The 21,976-nt window shown below is 41.1% G+C and overlaps 1 protein-coding gene across 4 annotated transcripts; it reads right to left on the bottom strand.

The window, feature by feature from the left end:
• Nucleotides 1-2,284: 2,284 nt before the first annotated feature.
• lclat1 (lysocardiolipin acyltransferase 1) lies at nucleotides 2,285-20,299 on the bottom strand. 4 transcript variants are annotated; one of them, XM_031309723.1, is made up of 6 exons: nucleotides 19,930-20,225; nucleotides 8,733-8,900; nucleotides 8,080-8,278; nucleotides 7,280-7,426; nucleotides 5,678-5,794; nucleotides 2,285-4,688 (listed from the first exon to the last, which is right to left on the bottom strand). In XM_031309723.1, exons 2-6 carry the CDS (start codon nucleotides 8,898-8,900, stop codon nucleotides 4,162-4,164), a joined length of 1,158 nt encoding a protein of 385 aa, XP_031165583.1. In that variant the 5' UTR covers nucleotides 19,930-20,225; the 3' UTR covers nucleotides 2,285-4,161. The 4 variants fall into 4 exon arrangements, with proteins under 4 accessions (XP_031165583.1, XP_031165586.1, XP_035850390.1 ...); XM_031309726.2 differs by lacking the exon at nucleotides 19,930-20,225 and adding an exon at nucleotides 20,232-20,299 and having other exon boundaries at nucleotides 4,162-4,688; XM_035994497.1 differs by having other exon boundaries at nucleotides 4,162-4,688; nucleotides 20,193-20,269.
• Nucleotides 20,300-21,976: the final 1,677 nt, after the last annotated feature.

The following is a 21,976-nucleotide window of genomic DNA, read 5'->3' as shown; positions in this document are numbered from 1 at the left end:
CATTTATTTGTCTTATTTGTGCTTGTTTAGTAGCATATGCCATATTTTTTGTCAGCGAGTGCAAAACTTGTGTTTCCAAAACAGTCTCTTCCTGTAGGAGAGGACAGGTGGTTTAACATATTTTCACTTTTCCTCAAGAGGTTTTTGTATTTTAGATTCCAAAATGTGGCTTAAACCTTGTGCGGAAGCTACATGTGTAAATAAGCACACATAGATTTACAAACTTAGTGTTTGAATATTGTCATGTTCATGTCCATAAAATGATCTTTAGACCTCTAGGTGGCAGCAGGATACTGAGAGACACGATGATTTCTAAAGACGTTTTCCCTCGAATGCATGATGCTGAGTCCCTTGCCTGCCTCTGACGTTAGTCCGCTTGGCAGGGGCTGTAGAGCTTCACTGCAGTCTGGAAATACATGTCAGTTATATTACTCTCTGGAGCAGAAATGTCTACTGAATTATGTGCAGTTAAATACATCCCCAATACAGGCACATACTGAATGAGTTGTTAGAAAAAAGCAAACTTTTTTGGACAAAAATATACTACATTACTAAACAATGAATTCCATTTTTCCCTACCTAATCAGCACTCACTGTGAATCACCCACAATGAAGAGGTTTGACTGCATTGGGTTTATAAATAGGCAGTGACGATTCTCTGCGAATCCACCCACTAATATTGCAGTGCTGCTGTGGAGTTATTTATATCTCTGATCCTGTTGGAAGGCTTCTTTGTCAGTGTGTCTGTGTCACAGTGGTGGAATCAACAACAGGTCTGCTTTTCTGCAGTCACTTCTGGACGAGCCCTGCACTGAGCACGCAGCACTAAAGTTAGCTCAGACAAATATTAATTAAGGTTGTTGACCAAAACAAGCTGTTGTGGTCGCAGCTATTTTTGCATCCACTGCAGTTGCTTATATTCTTTTGGTTTAGGGATTTAGAGCATTTGTGGATTGAGAAGATTGGAGTTTTTAATGACCATATGTAGAGCCATTTAAATGCTGGACATGACTAGAGGCAAAAAAGGAGGCTCCATCTCCACAGAGCTCACTGCTTCATAATTCATAGTAGTCTTTTACTTTGTCCCTGGATAACCTCAGGATTATCTGCTCTCTTTATTGAAAAAGCCATCAGGCCAGATAAGATAATTACACTGCTTTGTTGATCCTGTTAGTCTGCAGGCAATTGGATATCCATGGCACAAATCTAGACGTGACAGTCTTTACTTCTGTGTTCCCAGAGCGAGCTATTTTTCCCATTACCCTTCAGACACTTCCACAGTGCTCTTGGGCAGGACATCGTGATTCTCTAAAGTCTTTAACCTTAAGCTCTCATGAGGGTTTAACGTATCATATACACCCATTCAGCTTTTGAGACCAGGAAAAAAAAGACACACCAGTGAAGTGTTCGTCTCATGTGTCTCATATAGGATGATGTGTGCTTCGTTCATTTTACTTCCACCCACCCACACCAAATTTGAAGTTATATTTTTATGGAGAGAATGATTTGGAGGGGTGGGGGCCGGGGGGACCAAAAAAAGCAGCAGGAGCATAATTGCACCCTTAATTGGCCCATGATTCATCGTCTCTGGACAGTTATTTTAGTTTATCATTGCCTTTTTGTCTTTGATTCCATGTCAGCATCACACCCCCTCTCAGGAGAGCAGAGATAATAGAATATGGAAATAAACTTCTATCTTTCCACCACTCTGTCTTCACACACACAAAAGGAGTGACATCATTCTGTCAGCAGGAGAAAATAGCATGCTTTCCATTGACATCACTCTACATCCCGTTGCTAGGAGACAGGGGAGTCAACAGTAGTTACTATGGCGACTGTACTTCACCTTCAAAGCTCCTGACCTTTTTGGTTATCTATGGTAGACTAGAATGTGTGTGTGCAAACTGTGGCCCTAGTGTTGTGTAACATGAGCATTCAAGGTCTTGTTGACTCATTCACTGCAGTGTAGTGATTGATATAGTATATTCTAGATTAAAGGGCTACTGAGACAATACGCAAGATACTCTGCAGCAACTAAAAACGTCAGTGTAATGTGTAATGAAAACCCACTGTCACAATTCCTACGTAATGTAATGTCACACTATAGCGTCAGCAATGTCTGACATTTTAAACTGATGTTGCTGTCAATCTAATGACATGAGCTATTACATCAATGATGAAAAGGTCAGATGAGTTTTCAAGCAGTATTAGTATATAGAATACAGTTGTCAACATTTCCTAGGTTGGCCATGAAACTCGAAAGAACAATGACTGGAAACGTGAATGAGTTGATATAGTATATTTATTTAGATGTACATTTCCTCCTGTAAGAGACTCTTATTTACCTGAGGACAGTGACTTTGAAGAGGTCCAGCATCAGCAAGTGATTGTAACATGAGCAACAGAAAACAGCACAGGTGAAAGAGTAATACATGGAGATTCTGGCTGGTTCAGGGTTGAAGGAACAGATATAGTACCATGTTTGGTAAACTACTACATGCTGATGATGATAAAATTGTTAACAGCTGGATCACAGTGACTGGAAACAGCCTCTTTACACTGAAACTACAGGGGCTTCAGATTCATATAAACAAAAACCGATACATCAGTCATAGACATTTGTCTCACAAAATAGGGTTGAAGTGGTCATCTAGATCCCACATTGCAGTGTTACAGAAAGTGTTATAGTCTAAGACACAAATGTTTCCTGACTCACAGAATTAACATAGTTTGAAATGGTATCGAGTGGCAAGGAGAGATCGGTGGCTAAAAGTGTGGATGACGCGCCATTCAAATCTTGTTTCAATTTCTGTCCTTTTTTGGCACAATTGGAGTAGCTTTCTCAGCTGTCATTTGCTAATTGAGTTTAGTAGGCGCATCAATGCCAGTCCTCTAGAGAGGGACACAGGCAGAGGTGGGCATTACAGGGTTTTTTTGGATTAGGTTGAGTTCATGCCCAGTTTTCCACTCCAAGTCTGGTCCTCTATGCCACCCTGCACATTGAGGGGTAATGTTGTCCCAACAGGACATTCTTCCACCTCAGCACCACCACCCACATCCTGCCTCTACAAGGCATCCCTTTCATTCCCAGAAAGGGCACAAAGCTCATCTGCTTCTACAGACATAGGATCTCAGTCAGATCTTTGATCCTGATAAATTGATGAATGCAAGTCTTACCTCAGCGTAGCTTTGGGTAACCTTACCAGTGGCGGATGAGGCTACCCTTTCCTAACAAAGTCAGACTACATTCTGTTTGGTTACTTTTTAAAATCACGCCTGCTTTTCTCACCTTTGGCTTTTATGTGCAAAAGCTACTTGAGCAAACAAGCAAAATAACATAGTCTATGTTCTACCTATACAGTAATAAACATCATCACAGACGTTATCTCTGAGGACTTCCTGGGAAAACCTCATTCCCCAATTTGTATAAAAAGGTAATCATACCCAATAAAAGGTAAACCATGGTACACATATATACCTGTATATTCCTTAGTTATTCCATTGCTAGTGACTACTAATCAAAACTGATTCATTGAACTAGTCCCATCAGTCTAATCCAGCTAACTACAGTGCTGATTTGAATGTTGGTTAGAGTCAAGTCATACAGGTGGTCTGTACTATGGCTCAGCTCCATATTTCATGACAATAATATAAAACCAATGGCCACAGAGCATACAATAACATCAGTTACAAATACATGGCAACAGTATAACAAATACTAACAGCATTGTTTCATCATGACACATGTCCACACTGAGGTTCTGAACAACTACAATAAACACCGACAACATAAACTGATAAAATGCGCCGACAGCAAGCTAAATAACAGAGTTCATACAAGGAGAGGAATACAAAGGGAAAGTGACACATTGTGTGTGATACATTCCTTGAATCCAACAGAGACACCTCTAAATAACATTCCTCTTTTTCTGCTTCAAAAGAAAGGTAAGGTCTCTCCACTCAGACCATGCATACCGTCAGGAAGTGAACTCATTACTCCCATTCCTTTCTATGGCATGGAGCATTGGGTCCCTCAAAAGGATCCTCTTGCCCTCTGGACTGAACAGGCCAAGACAACTGAGTCCACAGTTTCCTTGCTGAGCAAAGGTGGAAACATATCATTGTCCAGCCAACCCCGTCAGCCAACCCCGTCAGCCATCCTCACAGCACCTTTCCATCCAGCCCCTTACTCTTCTCACCCGCGTCGGCAGCCATGGACTTCCAGTATCGATGGCAGGCCAACTCCAGCAGCTCCAGCCCGCCAATCAGCTTCTGCTGGGCCATATACACACCAACCATGACCAGGCAGTAGAGCCTGAATGGAGCCCACAGCCACAGGCCAGTGAAGCACAGAGCAATGAAGCTGCTCCAGTACAGCAGCGAGGCAGCTTTGATCAGAGTCACTCGCAGCTCCGTCTTACAAGGTGGCACACGCGCAACACCGTCCCTATCAAAGGCCCGGGGCTGGCCTGAGTAGAAGTCCCGCAGACGGATCTCCTTCTCAGCCCAGCGCTCTCGACACCAAGACTCCAGGTCAGAGGAAGAGTCGGGCAGGGAAGCCACTGGGTAGCGGCGGACGTGGAAGTGGATTTCACGGGGGAAAAACCCCATGATGAGGTGGCGTTCCGTCTGAGGGATGTTCTTGGGGTATGCCACAGTAATATCATGGACGGCATCCAGGTTGTCTCCTAGGAAAAGGGACACAGTTTTAAATGATCACAGGAACATCACTTGCTGTTATAATAGTCCAATAACCAAAACAAGACATTGAACTAGTGCAAAATTATATAGAAAATTAAAAAAAAGCTTGTGTAAAATACTACATTTTCAGTCACAGCTTACTGTAAACTACACAGTTTCAGACATGACACCGTAAGGAGACTTATTCCTTTTCCACATCCACACTTGTTCTTGGAACTGTTTTATGCACCCTTTATAATCCCAGCTCTTAGCTCCATTACTCATGTATCTCTAATTTTCCAGGGGCTTAGAGCTTCATCCTCTCTCTGCCTTCAAAAGTACCATGAGCTCTATACCATCGTCATTGATCTGCAGTGCCCTTACAACACACACATACATAGAGCTGAATGAAATATCAAGTGGACAGGGTGACACCTGCCAGCGCCTGCTCCTGTACAGCTCAGCTCTACCAAGGTAAAAATAGAGCTGAGAGGACAACATGCACAGCATGTCAGTCAGCAGTGCAGAGAGAGGGAGAGGAGAATTGGCTAAGTCTGTTGACATCACAGTGATTCACAACACCTGCTTGGAGAGTTAGTGCCATGCTCAGCATCCAGGGCAGGTGGGGGATGAGACGGCAGGGCCAGAGGTGGTATTTACGAACTCTGGAGGACTGCCAGAATGAGCTCATAGGGAAACATGAGAATCTCAGGGGTGTTGTAATGGCTGGCAGTAGGATGAAGCGTAGGTCTGAGACTCTGACAAATAACAGGCATGATATCTCTCCTACACTGATGTTACTAAAATCATCATGAAAGCATGTCATGTCCCCTTGGTTTTGCTGATAAAATATTTCTATCATGATGACTGTGACCAAATAACGCCCATCAGCAGAAATGCTGCCGTTTGACTGCCAAATAACAATAACATTTTTTGTAATGAGCTGATCATTGTCATGTTTATTGTAGACATTTCATGATTTCAGAAACAGTTGAACCTTTTCGTAGTCTGTCCACAATGAAGGTGAATCCAGTGCTGCGGGGATGCAGCACATACTCGAATTTCGGCAGGTTGTTTTGGGCAGCAAACGCATCACTCTTTGCTCTTGTATTTTCTGCAAGAGACACGGATACACAATAAACCTCTGGCAACTGCATTCACCATAATACGTTGTGTTATCTTGTAAATGATGTCACATATGTTGTATGTGGAAACTATTCTGACTGGGGAGCAATCAACTATGTGTATATAAATATATTTGCATCTTTTGTCATGGCCGTGCAGCCCGGTTTGTGACACAGGTAAGGAGAGACAGCCATGTAGAATTGTTTACTTATTTTAAGACACAACTGAAAATTACATTTTTTATGTGCATTAGACTGATCATGTTACTCTATTTTCTAATAACAGTACAATTATTACATACATTATATTTACATCCAATATAAGGTAATTCAAGTTCATTTTAATGACTCTTAACAAGCCAGCAGTATTAGTTGTCTATTTGGATTCATTCTGACTTTGTACTTGTACTGCTGCTTACACTGAGTAGCCTCATAATCTAATTTATAATCTATAATCTAAAATATCACTAAATGTGCATGAACTGCGAAAGACTAATTATTCCATATAATGCATCCTTATTAAAAAATAGAACTTGGTAGATAAGAGATACAATAGCAAAAATAACAGTATGCTATTATAATAATAGCAGTTAAACAATCATGTTAGTTATGGGATATGAGCACATCCATGAAATACATCCACCAGTGACAAACGCTTACACATTTGTAAAAACCACAGGGGGACATCAACACAGGAAAGATGATTGTTTATTAATCAGGAACATGACTGACTCATTAGTCATATTATGTAACAAGTAGCTCCTTCAGGCCAACTTGTAGGACAAAAAGACTACAGACAGAACTCCGTTGATCAGGCCTCTGCTCTCTCAGGGGGGCAAAGCTGTGACTTCTCATTCTTACACAATCTTTCATTATATTCACACAACCTCTACAAGCTTTAAAATAGGTCATGGAAATGTTTAGAGGGGCTTAAGTGCACTCTGGACCTGATCCTGTAGATGGAGGTCTGTATGTATGCCAAGAGTAAGGAACAGGACGACTTCCGCATAAGGCGTCAGTACATGCTTGTTTGCGTCAAATTAAGCCTCGAGGTGTAAGAGGCTTAAATGCAAACGTGTGCGCATGCAGACACAGAAAATGCACAGGTGCTAACACCACCAAACGTAAAAACAATCTTTAAAGCCCTTAATCTGCTGGCCAATTACGATGTAACTTCACTGGACCCCTCATGACATCATATGTAAAACCCAGTAAAGCTACTCAGGACTTTGATTGGCTTATTTGTGGTCTGAAAGGGCTTTAGACACTGGTGTCGCTGATGCTTGGATTGAAACAAGATCAGAGCATTCTTGGAGAAATGACTGTGTGGGGTGTGTGTCCATCAATTTTGCTATGCCTTTTCACGTGGAAATTGGGTTTACAAAACAGTGTCAGTGCAAAGGTGAGAATAACAACTGAAACGTGGGCAAATTGTCCCAAAGAATGGATGGAGAGTTGCATTGTTTAATTCTTACCAGTGAGGTCTGTGCCCTCCGGGAACAGCAGCAGTTGCAGTGGCTCTCTGATGTCACAGAAGTAGTCCAGCATGTTCCCCATGTGCTTCTTGTCGTCTTCCCAACGGCGCTGAATAAAGACGAAGCAGGCCACCTGCATTGCCCAGCCTGGAAAATACATACAAAGTCTTTACGTGTGTAATTGATTCATTCTTACGCTAAACTGATTCAGTAAGACTTTTCAAAAGAGGCAGAGCCTATGTTTTTCCAGGAAAAGCATCTGACATTGGCCTTTTCCATCAGAGTACCTACGCTCTGTGATTCTACTGCTCGGAATGTGCATTATACTGTTCCTCTTTTAAATTTAGATTCAGCTGTTTCTGCAATAATGTAATGATGTTTTTGAAGAAATGCTTTGCAAAGCATATATTATGGTATGCAGAGGTGTGCAAGTCTCTGTGTGTGTGTGTGTGTGTGTGTGTGTGTGTGTGTGTGTGTGTGTGTGTGTGTGTGTGTGTGTGTGTGTGTGTGTGTGTGTGTGTGTGTGTGTGTGTGTGTGTGTGTGTGTGAGAGATGTGGTGATGACGCAGTGGATATGACATGGGCCTTTGGTGTGGGAGACCCAGGTTCGATTCCCACTGCGATACATCAACCAATGTGTCCCTGAGCAAGACACTTAACCCCTAGTTGCTCCAGAGGCATGCGACCTCTGACATATATAGCAATTGTAAGTCGCTTTGGATAAAAGCGTCAGCTAAATAACATGTAATGTAATGTAATGTAATGTACAGGAAAGGACAGAGCCCCCACTGTATACCCACCAAAGCCAGGCACAGCCTTCAGGGCAGCCTTGAGGCAGATCTTCTCCAGACGAAGGTAGCTGTACCTGAGCAGACAACACCAAAGAAACATCCAGTCCAGGCGGGTACGGTGATTCATAATGATCACACTTCGCTCCCCCGGAATGAAGCCATCACCTGTTATCACCACCTTCACCCCAAATACCAGCTCCAGCAATGACTACAGAGGGAAGAGACGCCGGGGCAGAGGGAGGATGATAAAGTAGTAGTACAAGAGAGGGAGGAATGGAAAGGGCAGTAAGAGAGAGTAAAATGGAGAGGTAGATTATCAAGGGGAAACAAGAATGATTATTGAAAAAGGATGTAGAGGGAGAGAGGAGGGACTGGTAAGAGGGAAGGTGGTAAGATACATTTAAGAGAGAGTGAGAAGAAAATAAATAAATAATGCCTTCAATTCCTGCGGCCACTGTAAACAAGATTTGCATAATTGTTCTCAAGGGCAATCTAAATAAATGAGAAATACTTCTGATGAAAATAAAATCTGAGATTACACAGGGAGGCATAAATAAGGCTGAGATGACGAAGACTATCGTGACCGTGTCAAACCCAGGTAACTTAAGGCCATCTGGCACCCACATTAGTAGGCTAAGTAAAGGTTAAGCTGGAGTACACACCACAGGTAAGGTGAGCCAGGTAGCGACGATGCGATCAGTGATCCAGCGGTACCAAGCAGGAGACAGCAGCATGAGGGGCAAAAAAGGACCCAACATGAAGACACTTCCAAAAAAACTACCCAAAAAAAGGGTCACCACAAAGTACAGGCCCCGCACCGACAAAGCCATCTGTGGAGAGATGAAGGAGACAAGATTAACCTGATTATAAATCCACGCTATGCAAATAAGATGGTCTTGAGCAGTCAAAGCGTGAGCTGACGTTGTTGTGTTAAGAATAAAAAACGATGACATTTATGGAATTAATTCCTGACTTGGATTTCCACTATGGAAAGTAGGCTAGCTGAAGTGGAGCAACTCTGTAACATGAAACAACTGGGATTATCGACAGTCTCATCAACAGCAAGGACTGCTGTTCTGTTGTTCTTCTGAGATATTTTCCCACAAACAGTGGAACGTCCAGGGCAGACATTCCTAGTGTGGAATGTAAATAGAGGAACCTTTCTGTGGGTAACAAATTGTGGGTGTATGGTCAATAAATCAAGTGTGGTTGTGGCTATAAATAATTATTCACAGTTTGTACAGGTGCATAAACTTTAAGCAACATTTTCGGACGTTCACAACATAAAAGATTGGTGGTAAAATATCCCGGCTATATCCACTGAAGCTGTAAAATCTTGTCAATAACTTTAAAGTGTAAGGGGAAATTTTAACAATGGCTGTATTGCGGTTTTAAAAATGAAGCTAACATGGAGCCAAGTGTAGGCAATGTGACAATATCATGAAACAATATACTGTACAGTAAATGTAAATGCCATACCGTTGCACTTGACTGTTTTCTTACACCGTGGCAGCTATCCCTTAATGCATCGGCGAGTATGTGAGTCATTGCACCGATTCCATACCACATAATTTGGCCCCGACTAAAATTGAACTTAGTTTATTTATGTTCTTTATCCGTTATGACTGTCAAATTAGATAATAAAAGAAAGTTATATGGCATTCAATCTCTGTATGTATTTAGTAATGTTTTACATTACATTATGTTATATATATATATATATATATATATATATACACACATACACACACACATATATGCATAGACATATAAAATGGAAACGGAACATCTCAAAAAAAAAAAATGTTTTAAAATCCACTTCTGTAGTAGAAGAGAGCATGCCAGCACCTGAAGCTATGGCAGTTATTTTTGAGTGCCATCAACCCTGATATTAGGAGTGGAACTGCATTGTGCTTTGCTAAAGACATGAGTGATTTGAATACAACCTTGGTTTGATGATTATCCTTAGGATTCATTTATCACAAGCCTGAAAACCAATTTAGCATTCACACCGGTGTAGAACTTACTCTGCAATTTTGAAAATAGCAAATGAAGCAACTGGTTTGAAATAAAAACTAAATACAAACTGCATAGACACCAGTGCTCTAGATGAACGTAAATGGAAACCATTAAAGTAGACTGAATCAGCATGGTTAAGCATGTTCGTAATGATAGCTGCAACACAGCAGAAATACCATGGTCATTAGATCCCTGAGGGAAAGGAACGGAGCCTGTAATCCTTCTGAAATCCAAAACCCAAGTAACAGGACCTTCAATTGTCCATGACATATCAGATAAGTGTAAAGGGTAGGGCTGAACGATTTTTGAAAATAATCTAATTGCGATTTTTTTCCCAAATATTGCGATTGCGATTCGATATTCGATTATTTTTTTAAGCTCTTTGTCTTCTGTATTATTCAACAAAGAATAATAATATAATAATTTATAGTATGAACACACAATTACACAATAGACAGTTAAATAAGTAAAAATATAGTATATATCTATACACACACACACACAAAAAAAAGTGTTTTTACAGTGCACAGAGAGGAGCTGCCTCCAGCCCCTCCCCCTCGTGAAGTTGCGTGCTGCCGTGTGCACTTGTTCAGAGAGGCTATCGTTACGTTAGCTAGTTGCTGGTGTTCTTGCCGTGGGATTAACTGTACTAATAAAACTGTTGAAACACCGCGGCCACGCTGCTGTGAAAGCTCCCCGAACGTAATTTATCAGAGTCTGGTTGTTACCCCTCTCAGTGGCAGCTCCTCCACTCATATCTTTATAATGGAGCTAACCGCTAACCAGAGCTAACCGCTAATCAGAGCTAATCGTTGCCAACAGAGCCTCGGATTCTGTGTGCCTGTATCCATTAACTGCATGTATAGACTCAAGCCCGAATAAAACCCTTCATTTTATTAAAATGGCTGTAAAAGTTTTAAACTACAACTCAGAGTTGTTTGAATGACAGAAATCAGCTCAAGGTACGACGTAGCGTTAGCGTGCTAGTTGATGCTTTCTCTGCGGAGTGCAGACTGATTTGCTCTCGCGAGTCATGTGACCAAATCGCAGCCTTTGCGATTAGGAAATCGCGTTTTAACATATCGCGATATTATCGCAAATGCAATTAATCGTTCAGCCCTAGTAAAGGGGAGCATCTGGTTATGCCAATGTGGATCCCTTGTCATTTCAATGACATCAGTGGTGACCACTTCAGCTTCCAATGGTAATGTGACACATGTCCCTACATATGTATGCACACAGGTGTTTCCAATTATTTTGCCTGATTAGACCTCTTCTGAGGGCTGTGTGCTTGACTGGAATCTTCCTCATTTTGGTGCACCTGTTTCGATGTGCCTTATTACTACATGGACTTTGGTGATCTTATGTAATTCCTAGTGTGGCCCCACCAAACCCGAGAAGAGGTCGAAGTTACTAGAATAATTTGAAACACCTATGTCAGTGTGCAGGGTCTTTAAAAATAAAATTCCAGATATACACTTAGTGAAGTCGACCTTAAGTGCCCCGAAAGACCAATTTATTTCCACGTAATCAAACCAAAAGATTAAGATCTGGGGCTAGTGGATGAATAACGCTCTCTCAATAGCAACCAAGTCAAATTGTCACTTAATGTCAAATGTTTTTATATGCTGCACTTGCTACATGCTGAGACACCTGTATGTTTGATATGGAATCAAACAAGGGTCATTAATATTTTGTGCTTGTGAAATTATGTCCAGCTGTGGAATTATTTTGTGCATGTGTAAAAAGGTGTTGTAGCTGTAGAATTATGTTGTGCCTGTGTTTTTAAAATTTGTGGAGGGATATGAGATTGTGATCGACCCTGAAGTTACAAGCACGTATTTTGTCCCTGTTTTTATGCCCGAGCTGACTAGCCAATCAGAAGAGAAGTCAAACTGTCCAATCAGGGGGCAAAAGGTTCTTTTCTGTTTACGCTGTCTATCTAGAGCAAATTGTTGTCAACATGGAGGAGCTGGAGCCGAATCCTCTGGGCATCTCATGTTTTATCCTTGAAACACAGAGTGTAAACGCGGTTGTTTAACATTAATTACCAAACTATGCGACCATGTACGAGGTGAGATAATTATTGCTAAAATAGCGTCGGTCCGATCACCAAATCAGTGTCTTTACTTTTATCGTTATTATTGTTACTTCATTTTTTAGTTAGTTTTACTTTATTTCTGTGTCATGCCAAACATTTTCTTTTTTCAAAAAAATATGAAAAAAGAAAAGAAAAAAAGACCAAAACAGTACATACAAACAAATACCTACAAATCATCTTGGTAAAGAGCTTTATTTCTCTTCTCCCAGGCTTTCTCAAAATATCTCGCTAATTGATATGTTTCACATGTGAACAGCCATCCCAGTCTTTGAGCATCATCCATATTTACTAAATCAATATCTGTTTTTATCTTACTAAACAAGGTATCACGCTGTTCACAATAAAAAAGGACAGTAGAAAACAAAATTTTCTATATCATTTAAACAACACAACATATCGTCCAGTTTCCACAGTCAAAGGTAAAATACCAGATCTCAACTGAGCACATAGAGATCTTTGCCTTTTAGACAAATTATAATACATATATAAACATAATTCTCCCTGCCATATTCAGGTTTTATAGTCATAAAAATACGCAATTTTGGCTTATATATCATATATCGTCGGCCCACTGCCCTCTTTAGCAAACACAGATTCTTTAAACAGACCAATATTTAGCTTTTCATTATTAAAAAACGACTCACCAAGCCCATAGTTACAAAACAATTTGCATATATCTTTAGACCAAGAACCAAGAATTTGTTTGTCCCAGAGAAACATTTGCCTCGTCAACCTATTTGCATCTAGTCTGGTCCTACCAGACTCTCGTACATTTCATTTGTACAGAGAGTCTGGCCTCTCTCCATTGACAATTGTTAACTTCCTTGAAGGCAGGTACTCTGTTGAAGTTTAAAACTATTGGATCTGCCCAGACTCTGGATCTGCCATAACCAATCGCTAACGTTTGGTCGTGACGTACGTCATGCGCATGTGCAACAACAGGGGAGACCGACAACAACTATCGGCTTATATTTAGCATTAGCATCGCTAGCCTTAGCCAACTCCTTCACCACTAATGGAGCGAGCTGGAAAATCAAACTTTTCCCGAACCCCGTGGGGAGGAGGGCCACAACATCATGGCCATCAACACAACTCAGCAAAGATTGTTCTTGCTCGGGCTTTAACTTCTGGACATTCCGCAGTGTTGCTGCCACAACGGACCGAATGGCTTCGCTCGCATCTTTCTAGTGCACGTCCTCAACGTCATCGTTCTCAGCCACTCCCTCTGTTCACTGATTGGACCTACAAATATTTGACCGGAGAAAACCCAAGAATATACCGCAAACCCAGACAGAGTACTGAAGGGAAATGAAAATTGAGCAGAAGTAAGTAGGAGGGCGGAGCCAGGCTAATTTGCATCCATATTGAGTAAACAATTCCATAACTGAGTTATACGTATCTTCAAACGAGCCTCACATGATTCCCATCCCATATATCCCACTATAGCCAGAAAATATATTATGGCACTGTTTTGCACTAATTCACACATATCTAAGGCCTCTAACTCCCACAGCATAATCGAGTAAAGGGCACAAACAATCGTATCAAATATACACCTTGTTGTATTGATAATCAACCCTTGGCTTCGGTTTCCTTCTCAAGAGCGCAACTTTGTCTCGGACTGAAGCCAGCTGGATCCTGACCGGTCCCGGCCTGTGACTTCTAGGCTTTAGCCTCTCCACTGCCACCAAGCTGGGTACGGAATCACACCGCAGCCCCTCCAACAAGAGCCTGGACACTGTCTGCTCCACCTGTTCCCCTTCCTCAAAAGGACAGGCCAAAAACCATTATTTCGGTTTCTGGATTGAAATCGGTTGCAGCTGTTTTCTTGATATTTTGCTGCATCTGTTCCATTCGAGCTGTCATGATTCCAATTTCCATGTCTAAGCTGTTCTGCACTTCTTCGGCCTTTTTCTCAATTTCTACTTAATGTTCTTTTCCAGGGATACGTGTAGACTTCTAATCTTTTTATCAAGCATTATCATTCATTCCTGTGATGCGCTCACTTTATTTGCATAGCTCTTGTGTGATGAACCCGTTCTCATTTGTTTCCGTGTTTTTGTCAGCGTTGCTTCGCAGCGTCTTTCCACCTTTCTCACTCATTGTTGGGCTGTGGTTGCGGTTTCTTCAACAAATTTATCGAGCTGGATGCAAAATTATCCTTCTGTGAACTTTTTTGTCTCGAAGTATGTTCTTGATATATTTTTATCGAAAAAACTTCTGATATACACACAACTCCCTTATTATAATAACTGAATAACTTAACCTGATGAAAAACCATACTCAATCTGTCTTTGGGTGCAGATTTGTGATGTGGGTCCATGTCATGACACTCTGAACCATCCAGACACTTCCGGAGGTAAAGCTTTCCGTTTGCTGAGATGTCTTTATCACGTTTAACTGTGACTGGCACAGCTGTTTCAGAGCTACGAGACCAGTAATGTGACTGGCTGAGAGTATTTAATAATCGCCACACTCACTGATCTATATTTTTACCTTCACCCAGCCCTTTTGCATGTTGTGCTGCTGCACATACATGAACCAACATAATAGGTGTGCAACGTTAAAGGTGATAAAGACATCTCAGCAAACAGAAAGCTTTACCTCTGGAAGTGTCTGGATGGAGTGTCATGACATGGACACACATCACCACAAATCTAGACCTGAAGACAAATGGAGTATGATTTCCATCAGCCAGTTACTATGACGATAAAAATAAAGAAATTGAATTGGTGAGTTGACCTACGGTATTTTAGCAATAATTCTAATGTATCTCACCCCTGAGATGCTACTTTTTGCTAGAAAGAAAGTAACAGCTCTGGCGCACACTTCTCAGAGTCTGGCGATTGCAGCCACACTCAAAACAATGGACTGTAGCTATACTGCTAACCGCTAACATTATCCACCCTAAGGGCCTGCGGCAGTATGTCGGGAAGCACCTGTTAAAGATTAGCCTTAACATGACTCATTTCAACAGCACAACAATAAACATTAGCCAACAGAGTGAAGCTGCTAAGACATTAGCAACGACCACATAAACTAATAAATATGCAAATTAAGTAACCCTGGATGCACGCACTCTGTCTTGATATGTCTAGTTAATTACAACGTAAAGCTTTACTGGCATGTTCCGTGTTAACATGTGTAATTAACCCACCTGTTTCCCAGAAGAGTCAACTCCCCCATGTTGACTCCAACATGCTCCAGATGGACGAAGTAAACAGAACAGAACCGTTTGCCTCCTGATTGGACAGTTTGACTTCTACTCTGATTGGATGGTCAGTGGGCCAAGTGCTGATTGGCTAGTCAGCTCAGGCGTAAAAACAGTCAAAATCTATGCTTGTAACTTCAGGCATTAACACACAGATAGGAAACTTGTGTCTGTTGCTCACACTTTGTGAAACCTCACTGTTAAATGTATTCCTCTACATATTGTGATTACACTTTTTTACACATGCAAATTAAATCTGCGTGAACAAAAACATTTCCAATATGCACAAGATGATTCTTCAGCTGAACATCATTTCACAAGCTCTAAATATGAATGACCCTTTTGGGCCTGTTCGGAACGGGCCAACGGCAGGAACTTTTTTTTCCTTTGCACTGCTGAAATCATGATTTTAAAACCGCGACATCATCTGACATAATCACCAAACACACGTTAAAGACAACAGCTGTGCTGTGAGTTCGGCTGTATTTACTTGTAAAATGGGTCCCATAGAGAGAAAGTTAGAAGCAATAGAATGTCTATCTTACGTTTCCTCTTACACAGTGCACCGACCCTATCTGCAGTACTACACAACATGGCCACTCCATGACACGCCCAAGCGAAGCCTCGCTGCTGCTCACTGAACAGAAGTGACAGAGAGAGGTGACTGTGGCGGCTCAAGAGAGTATTGCAGAATTGCGATGGTAAATTTGCCTCTTATTCACCAATTCACATACGCTGATGGTGGCGGAGCTGCCATGCAAGGCGCTGGCCCACTACATGACGCGCCTGTAGCCGTCAGTGACAGAAAGAGGTGTTGCGACCTCGCTCTCTCTGGACAATTCTGGCGTCTCTCTTCTACAGAAAGTCGCTAGATTTGTTGCTAGCCGTTTTTTTTAACCTGCCTGCTGCGGTACACAGACTCATAGGCTCCCTTGGTGGCGAGCTGTAAACATGGAGCCGGGGGAAGGCAATCAGCCGTCCTAGAGATGAAGCTATCCCCCGCTGCAGCTGCTGTACTGCACATGTGTGGGGACACACAAACACAGAGGTTCCTCGATTTATAGATAGATATAACGAAGGGCTACGTAAATAAACCTAAGCTAAGTGTCTATTCATGTAAGTTGTATCTGGATCTTGTGTGAGCTTGTGTGACTATAAAAGAAGCAGAACATTGCTGACAAATGGCATGCATGTTCACAAAAAAATCTTTAATAAAACAACCTAAACAACAAACAATACGATTAACTAGGATTAAGAGCAAGTCAATTAAAGCCCGCTGAGATAAAGGTTAAAGGGCAAACGCAGCGATTCTTGATTTGATTAGGTCCTGGCCCTGCTGACGCAGGGAGTCTGAGCTGATGCTACAGGGAGACATTTCGTCCAGCAGGTGTTTTCCTCTCTTATAACTGTGGTTCACACTTTCCACCTCAATTACTGTTATGACTGCACAAGCCTTTAGTTCAGACTACCTGCTCCCAACACTCCCATCATTTTGCCCTCGTTGACACCCTCTGCCGCACCATGACGCAGCAAGTCTCACAGCAGCGACCAAAGTGGCCGAAGGTGCATTTAAAAGACGCGAGTGTGTTTGCGTGCATGATTATGCTGGCAGTAAGGGTTTAAGGGTTACTGGCTTTAACAACGGAAAATGTGAGACACGAGAGGTGAGAAAACACGCTTGCTCAGCACAATTAGGCTGTGTCCCCACACACCCAAAAAGCACACCCTTGGGTGGCTCCTGGAACAAGCAGACAAGCCTGTTTATACATATAGCAAAAATGCATGGCACACCTGGAGCCTGCGGTGTGAGAAGTGAATGGAATTATGGACATTTAGATGTTAAATAAACATGTTTTCATCCGCTTGGCATGGACACCTGGGACATAACAATATTTGAATAAGGCATCCACGGAAACACTTTTGTTTCCATGCTCCAAAGCAAGTAGCACTTGTGGTTTGATTTAGTGCCATCCATTTGGGTTGCTTCATCATTTATTTTTTCAAGATAGTAATGATTCCGAAAGCACTTCCCCAACACACCACCACACGCAATGCAAAGCATAGGCCAACTCCTCATAGTCCAAGTCTAAATTCTCTGGCAATCATTTTGCATTCCTTACTTTAAGCCAAGACCAGACATCCCAACAGAGAAGAGCAGAGTGAAGAGGTCAAGCATGTCTAGGCTAAACAATGAGCTTAAGTGGTGTGCGTGTGTGTGTGTGTGTGTGTGTGTGTGTTTTAAGAGACAGACAGAGAGGAAAAGAGAGAGCGGAAGAATGAAATAGATAATGCTGTAAAATTAATTGCAAATAGATTTAAGTGCAGGTCTATTTTTACAACCTAGAAGACACAGAGAGAAAAAAAACACTCCAGAACTGAGCAATAGGGATGTAAATCTCAAGTTCTATCACGATACGATATATCGATTCTTTGGACATCGATAGGATATTTGCTGATATCTTAAGTCTGTCACAGTACAATTTTGATTCAATTCAGGAACCTGCGATGGATACGAGACGATATCATATGCCAATTTAACACGGTTACGTTAATATCAACTCAAAAAAGAAACTAAATATGATTTGTCAGTTTTATAACTGAGCTCTTCCGGGCATTTTGTTCAGCCGCCGGTTATTTTAAGCCAAGAGAGGGGGGCTGTAAATCGGGAAGATATGACTGTGAGTAGGGTTGGGCATCGAGAACCGATTCCTACTTGGATTTGTTTCAAAAATTACGATTCCAGTGGAATCGTTTCTTTATTGGAATCGTTTAGAATTGTTTGGAGGATTTGGTTTCAAATCTGATCACGGGTTCAAAATTTAACATGCGCAAGTTTTGGTTTCCGAAGCGGCCAGGCTCTTGTTGTGTTGCAGCCTTGGAGCACAGTAAGCAGCGCTCTAGTGTGGCTTTATTTTACGTTGAAAAAGCTCGGTAAAACTGCAACCCACCATTGAATCAAAATAAAACTTTCCTCTTATTTGTGAAATAAGCATGTGACCTGTTTCAACTCCACCACTCCAAGAATCGCAATCGAGAATATCGAGAGAAGAAGAATATTTGACTTCCTTCTTCTAATACATCACGATATCTGCTAATGTATGTGAAATCATGGGTTATGTAATCCAGTTGATGGTAATTGCATTGATCTGTGGGTAATGTAAACTTTGATTATAAAACCAAAACTGCAATTTTCAAATAATATTCCTTCAGGTATTACAGATACGTTTCTGAGAAGTTTTTAATGTGCTTGTTATTGTCAACTGAGACAACGTAATTGTGTATCACATAATTTCAATAGGATTTTTTTCACAATATTGATTCCATTGAAAGACGATAAATGATCATATCAAATTATCGCCGAGTACTAACTGGAGGTGGAGGTCATAGTGAGCTAGAAAAGTCTGTGAATAACTGGATAAAATATAGAGGACTTAACACAAAGTAATTGATGATGTCATCAAATTGGACAAGGGTTTTCTTGAGTAACTTTTCCTTGAAAAATGTCCTTTAGTGTCTAACCACTTTCAAGCAGCCCCACAGGCAGGTAATGGGGGTAATATGTGTTGTGTATACATACTAATTGCACACAGGTGGGGAAACAAATGACAACAATCCCGGTGTAAACAAGACTGCATCAAATCAGGAAGACATTTTGATATATTAAGACTCATTTCTTACAGTTTCTCTGAGTATATGTCTGAACTGGTTGGGGTTTATTATCAGCTACACAAAAAGTCTGAATGAGTAATGAGTTTGGGAGCAAGGTGCATGTCAGTGGCTGCATCGTGGACCTTCCTATACCATATTGAGTAATTCAATAACGCTGAGTATTTCCTGATATTAAATCAACCTACATTAGGAAACACGGACTAAACGTTGCCTCGTTAATGCAGTCTAATCAAGACAAATAAGTCGCTAATTATCTAACATACACACATTTTCCATAACCAGGGTGGGGCAGATAAAGAGCAAGGACTTTAACCAGAAAGACCAAACAGGTTAGCCAACGTTTAACTTTTACGTTAAGCTAAGTGGTTACACAATCAGGCCCTAAATGAGATTTGCCATTTTCTGTCTGTAAATGATCATTCATTTGGTTAGCACGTTGTTTCGCAAATAATGACTTAACCCTAGCCTTACATGCAAATAAGTGACAACCCTTTAGATTAAAAATGGCGAGATGAAATGTGAAGTAATAATGGACTGGTTGATGTTATGATAGTTTCCGTTAGGACAGTTTGTGCTCTTCAGTGGCCACTTCATTGATAAGTTACAACTCTACCGTAGATTGTGCTGCCCATAACGTTAACGTATAGGCTACTTGGGAAAATAAGAGAAAGCTAACGACCAGGCTCACAATCAGGTTGACACGAACAACATGCATGCTAATTTAGCAACCCAAATCCAACATAAAACAGAAGATAGCTTATGCTAGCCGACGTTATCCTGCTAATCTTAACAGGGCTGGATAATGCACTAACTACTGTGTCGATAGATATTACATACTGTCGGATGACAACATACCCACCTTCCGTGTTTCTCCTCCCGAATCAAAGTTAGTTTCAGTTAGGTGAGCTAGTTATGTTAGCTCCAATAAGTCCAAGCACTTGGTTGCGACATAGCAAGTAGCTAAGCAAGCCAGTAGCAGCTTGCTAACTAGCAAAGCTTAGCAACAATTGCGTTACTAGTCCTTAAAGCTGACGCTTGTTTTTCGCGAGATAATAGCCCACGACAAGCTTTCTTTGAGTGCCTTTACTTACTATGACTACAGCAAAAGTAGAGCCGCCTTACCGTTTTGCTAACACGACCTCTCAACTTGTTACCTCTCACCTGTCCTTACACCCAGACATCAACAGGGGGTGCTGCTTGTGCAAGTTACATTCCACTTGCGAGGTGCAGAAACAACATGTGGAGCAAAAGTGAATGCTATGTAGATTTCACATGTTGATAGTGACTATGGTTGACGTGTTTGTTACATTTTAAGCAGCAGTCAAACTACCTCCACTCATAAAGTCTTTGTAGGAGGTGCAAAGGGAGAGTGGTAGACAATGAGGAAAAAGACTCCATGCATGCACAAGTTACAGTGGTGAAGTATTCAGATCTTTACAACGTAAAGGTGTCATTTTGCATCATACTTTTAAAACTGATCATACAGTAATCTGCAAAGCAGATCATTTGTAACTATAGCTGTCAATTATTTGTAGTAGAGTAAAAAAATACAATAATGCCATTCAAAATAGCAAAGTAGAAGAATAAAGCAGCATAAATACTCAAGTAAAAGACAAGTATCTCATAGGACGCCGAATTGGCTAATTTCCTCCTGAACAGGTAAACATTGAGCCTAACGCTAATTTATCACGGCTACTAGTAGGGATGGGCATTTTCAGTCATTTTAGCATTAGTGTACTCGCATTAAATTAATGTTATATAGAGTACTCAAGTTAGTTACTACTAAAATTTAGATACTGCCATTGAAGTGATCCTGACTGGTGCTGGCTAATGCCGCCATGCTAACACATGCTAACTGTTAAAGTTAGGCTACCAGACGACCGGGGCAAGCGGGCCACGACCTCTTATATACTGTCTATGGCCACGACTGGTTAACGTTACAACCACCATGACAGACATATGGCAGGAAACCGCAAGTTTGACTTCCTCAGTAAGTAAGTAAGATGATTCCCACTTTGTTACAAACTGACATGCAAACAATGTGTAATGTACAGTGTATAGACAAGATGCTTTTAGTAACTTATTTTGTACCTTATGCAACAATACATAGTTGTATTCATCTACACATAAACTTAGACAAAGTTATAATCTTTATGGAAGAAAGGCTATGTGTTTATTTAATTTTTTATATATAACAGGGTCTGGAAAGTAGTAGAACCGAAAATCTCCCCCCGCCGAAATTCTTCCCCTGCTTCTGTTCAGCGGCTGTAGCCGACAAATGGTGACTGTGACCTGGGTACAGACAACAGAGAGGTCGCCGTCTTTTAGCGAATTTCGAGTCTCTGGGAATACTCTCTCCAGTATTTTGAATTTGGACTGCATTAATCATTTTAAACGCTTGCTGTCGGTATTACATATTGCACCTTTAATCATTAATACAGGTTAACAATGAACATGACAAGTCCACAACACACTGAAAAGAAGTTCATCGTTCATGTCCTTTGGTTAAATTGTTTCAAGAGTAAATATCCAGTAGGCCTCACATTGTTTCCACAGACTGTACCTGAATATAACCTACTTATTTTCTGGAAGTTCAACCTTTGCAATGACATAAATGTCTTTAAATTATGTTTTCGCTGAAATTAACTGCCACTGGAAAGGTATGCCCATTTCTGTAACTACTTTTGTCCTCACTAATCCTCAAGAGGTTTTGCTCATGTTGCAGTGTTCATCCTCAAGATCCCCATGTTAATAATATGTCAGAACTCATTCAAATCTCAAGCATGGTATTGGCGATATACTTCTTGACTGAGTCCCCAACATAGCCTTTTAAAGTAGTATAAATCCTAGCATGTGTCATTTGTTTCTTTTACCCGCAGTTATGAGGTGTTCTACTGTTACAAATT

This window comes from Sander lucioperca, chromosome 18, assembly GCF_008315115.2.
Source record: "Sander lucioperca isolate FBNREF2018 chromosome 18, SLUC_FBN_1.2, whole genome shotgun sequence".
Taxonomy (NCBI): domain Eukaryota; kingdom Metazoa; phylum Chordata; class Actinopteri; order Perciformes; family Percidae; genus Sander; species Sander lucioperca.
This window is presented reverse-complemented; position numbering and strand designations above follow the sequence as displayed.

What these genes read in the sequence shown, in the direction of transcription:
- lclat1 (XM_031309726.2), bottom strand. Translation starts at nt 8,900, where the DNA reads ATGGCTTTGTCGGTGCGGGGCCTGTACTTTGTGGTGACCCTTTTTTTG. An exon ending in CCTGGCTCACCTTACCTGTG is followed by an intron (nt 8,279 to 8,732) that starts GTGTGTACTCCA and finishes TTCCCTCTGTAG; the next exon opens with TCATTGCTGGAGCTGGTATT. An exon ending in GAAGGCTGTGCCTGGCTTTG is followed by an intron (nt 7,427 to 8,079) that starts GTGGGTATACAG and finishes TGTATTTTCCAG; the next exon opens with GCTGGGCAATGCAGGTGGCC.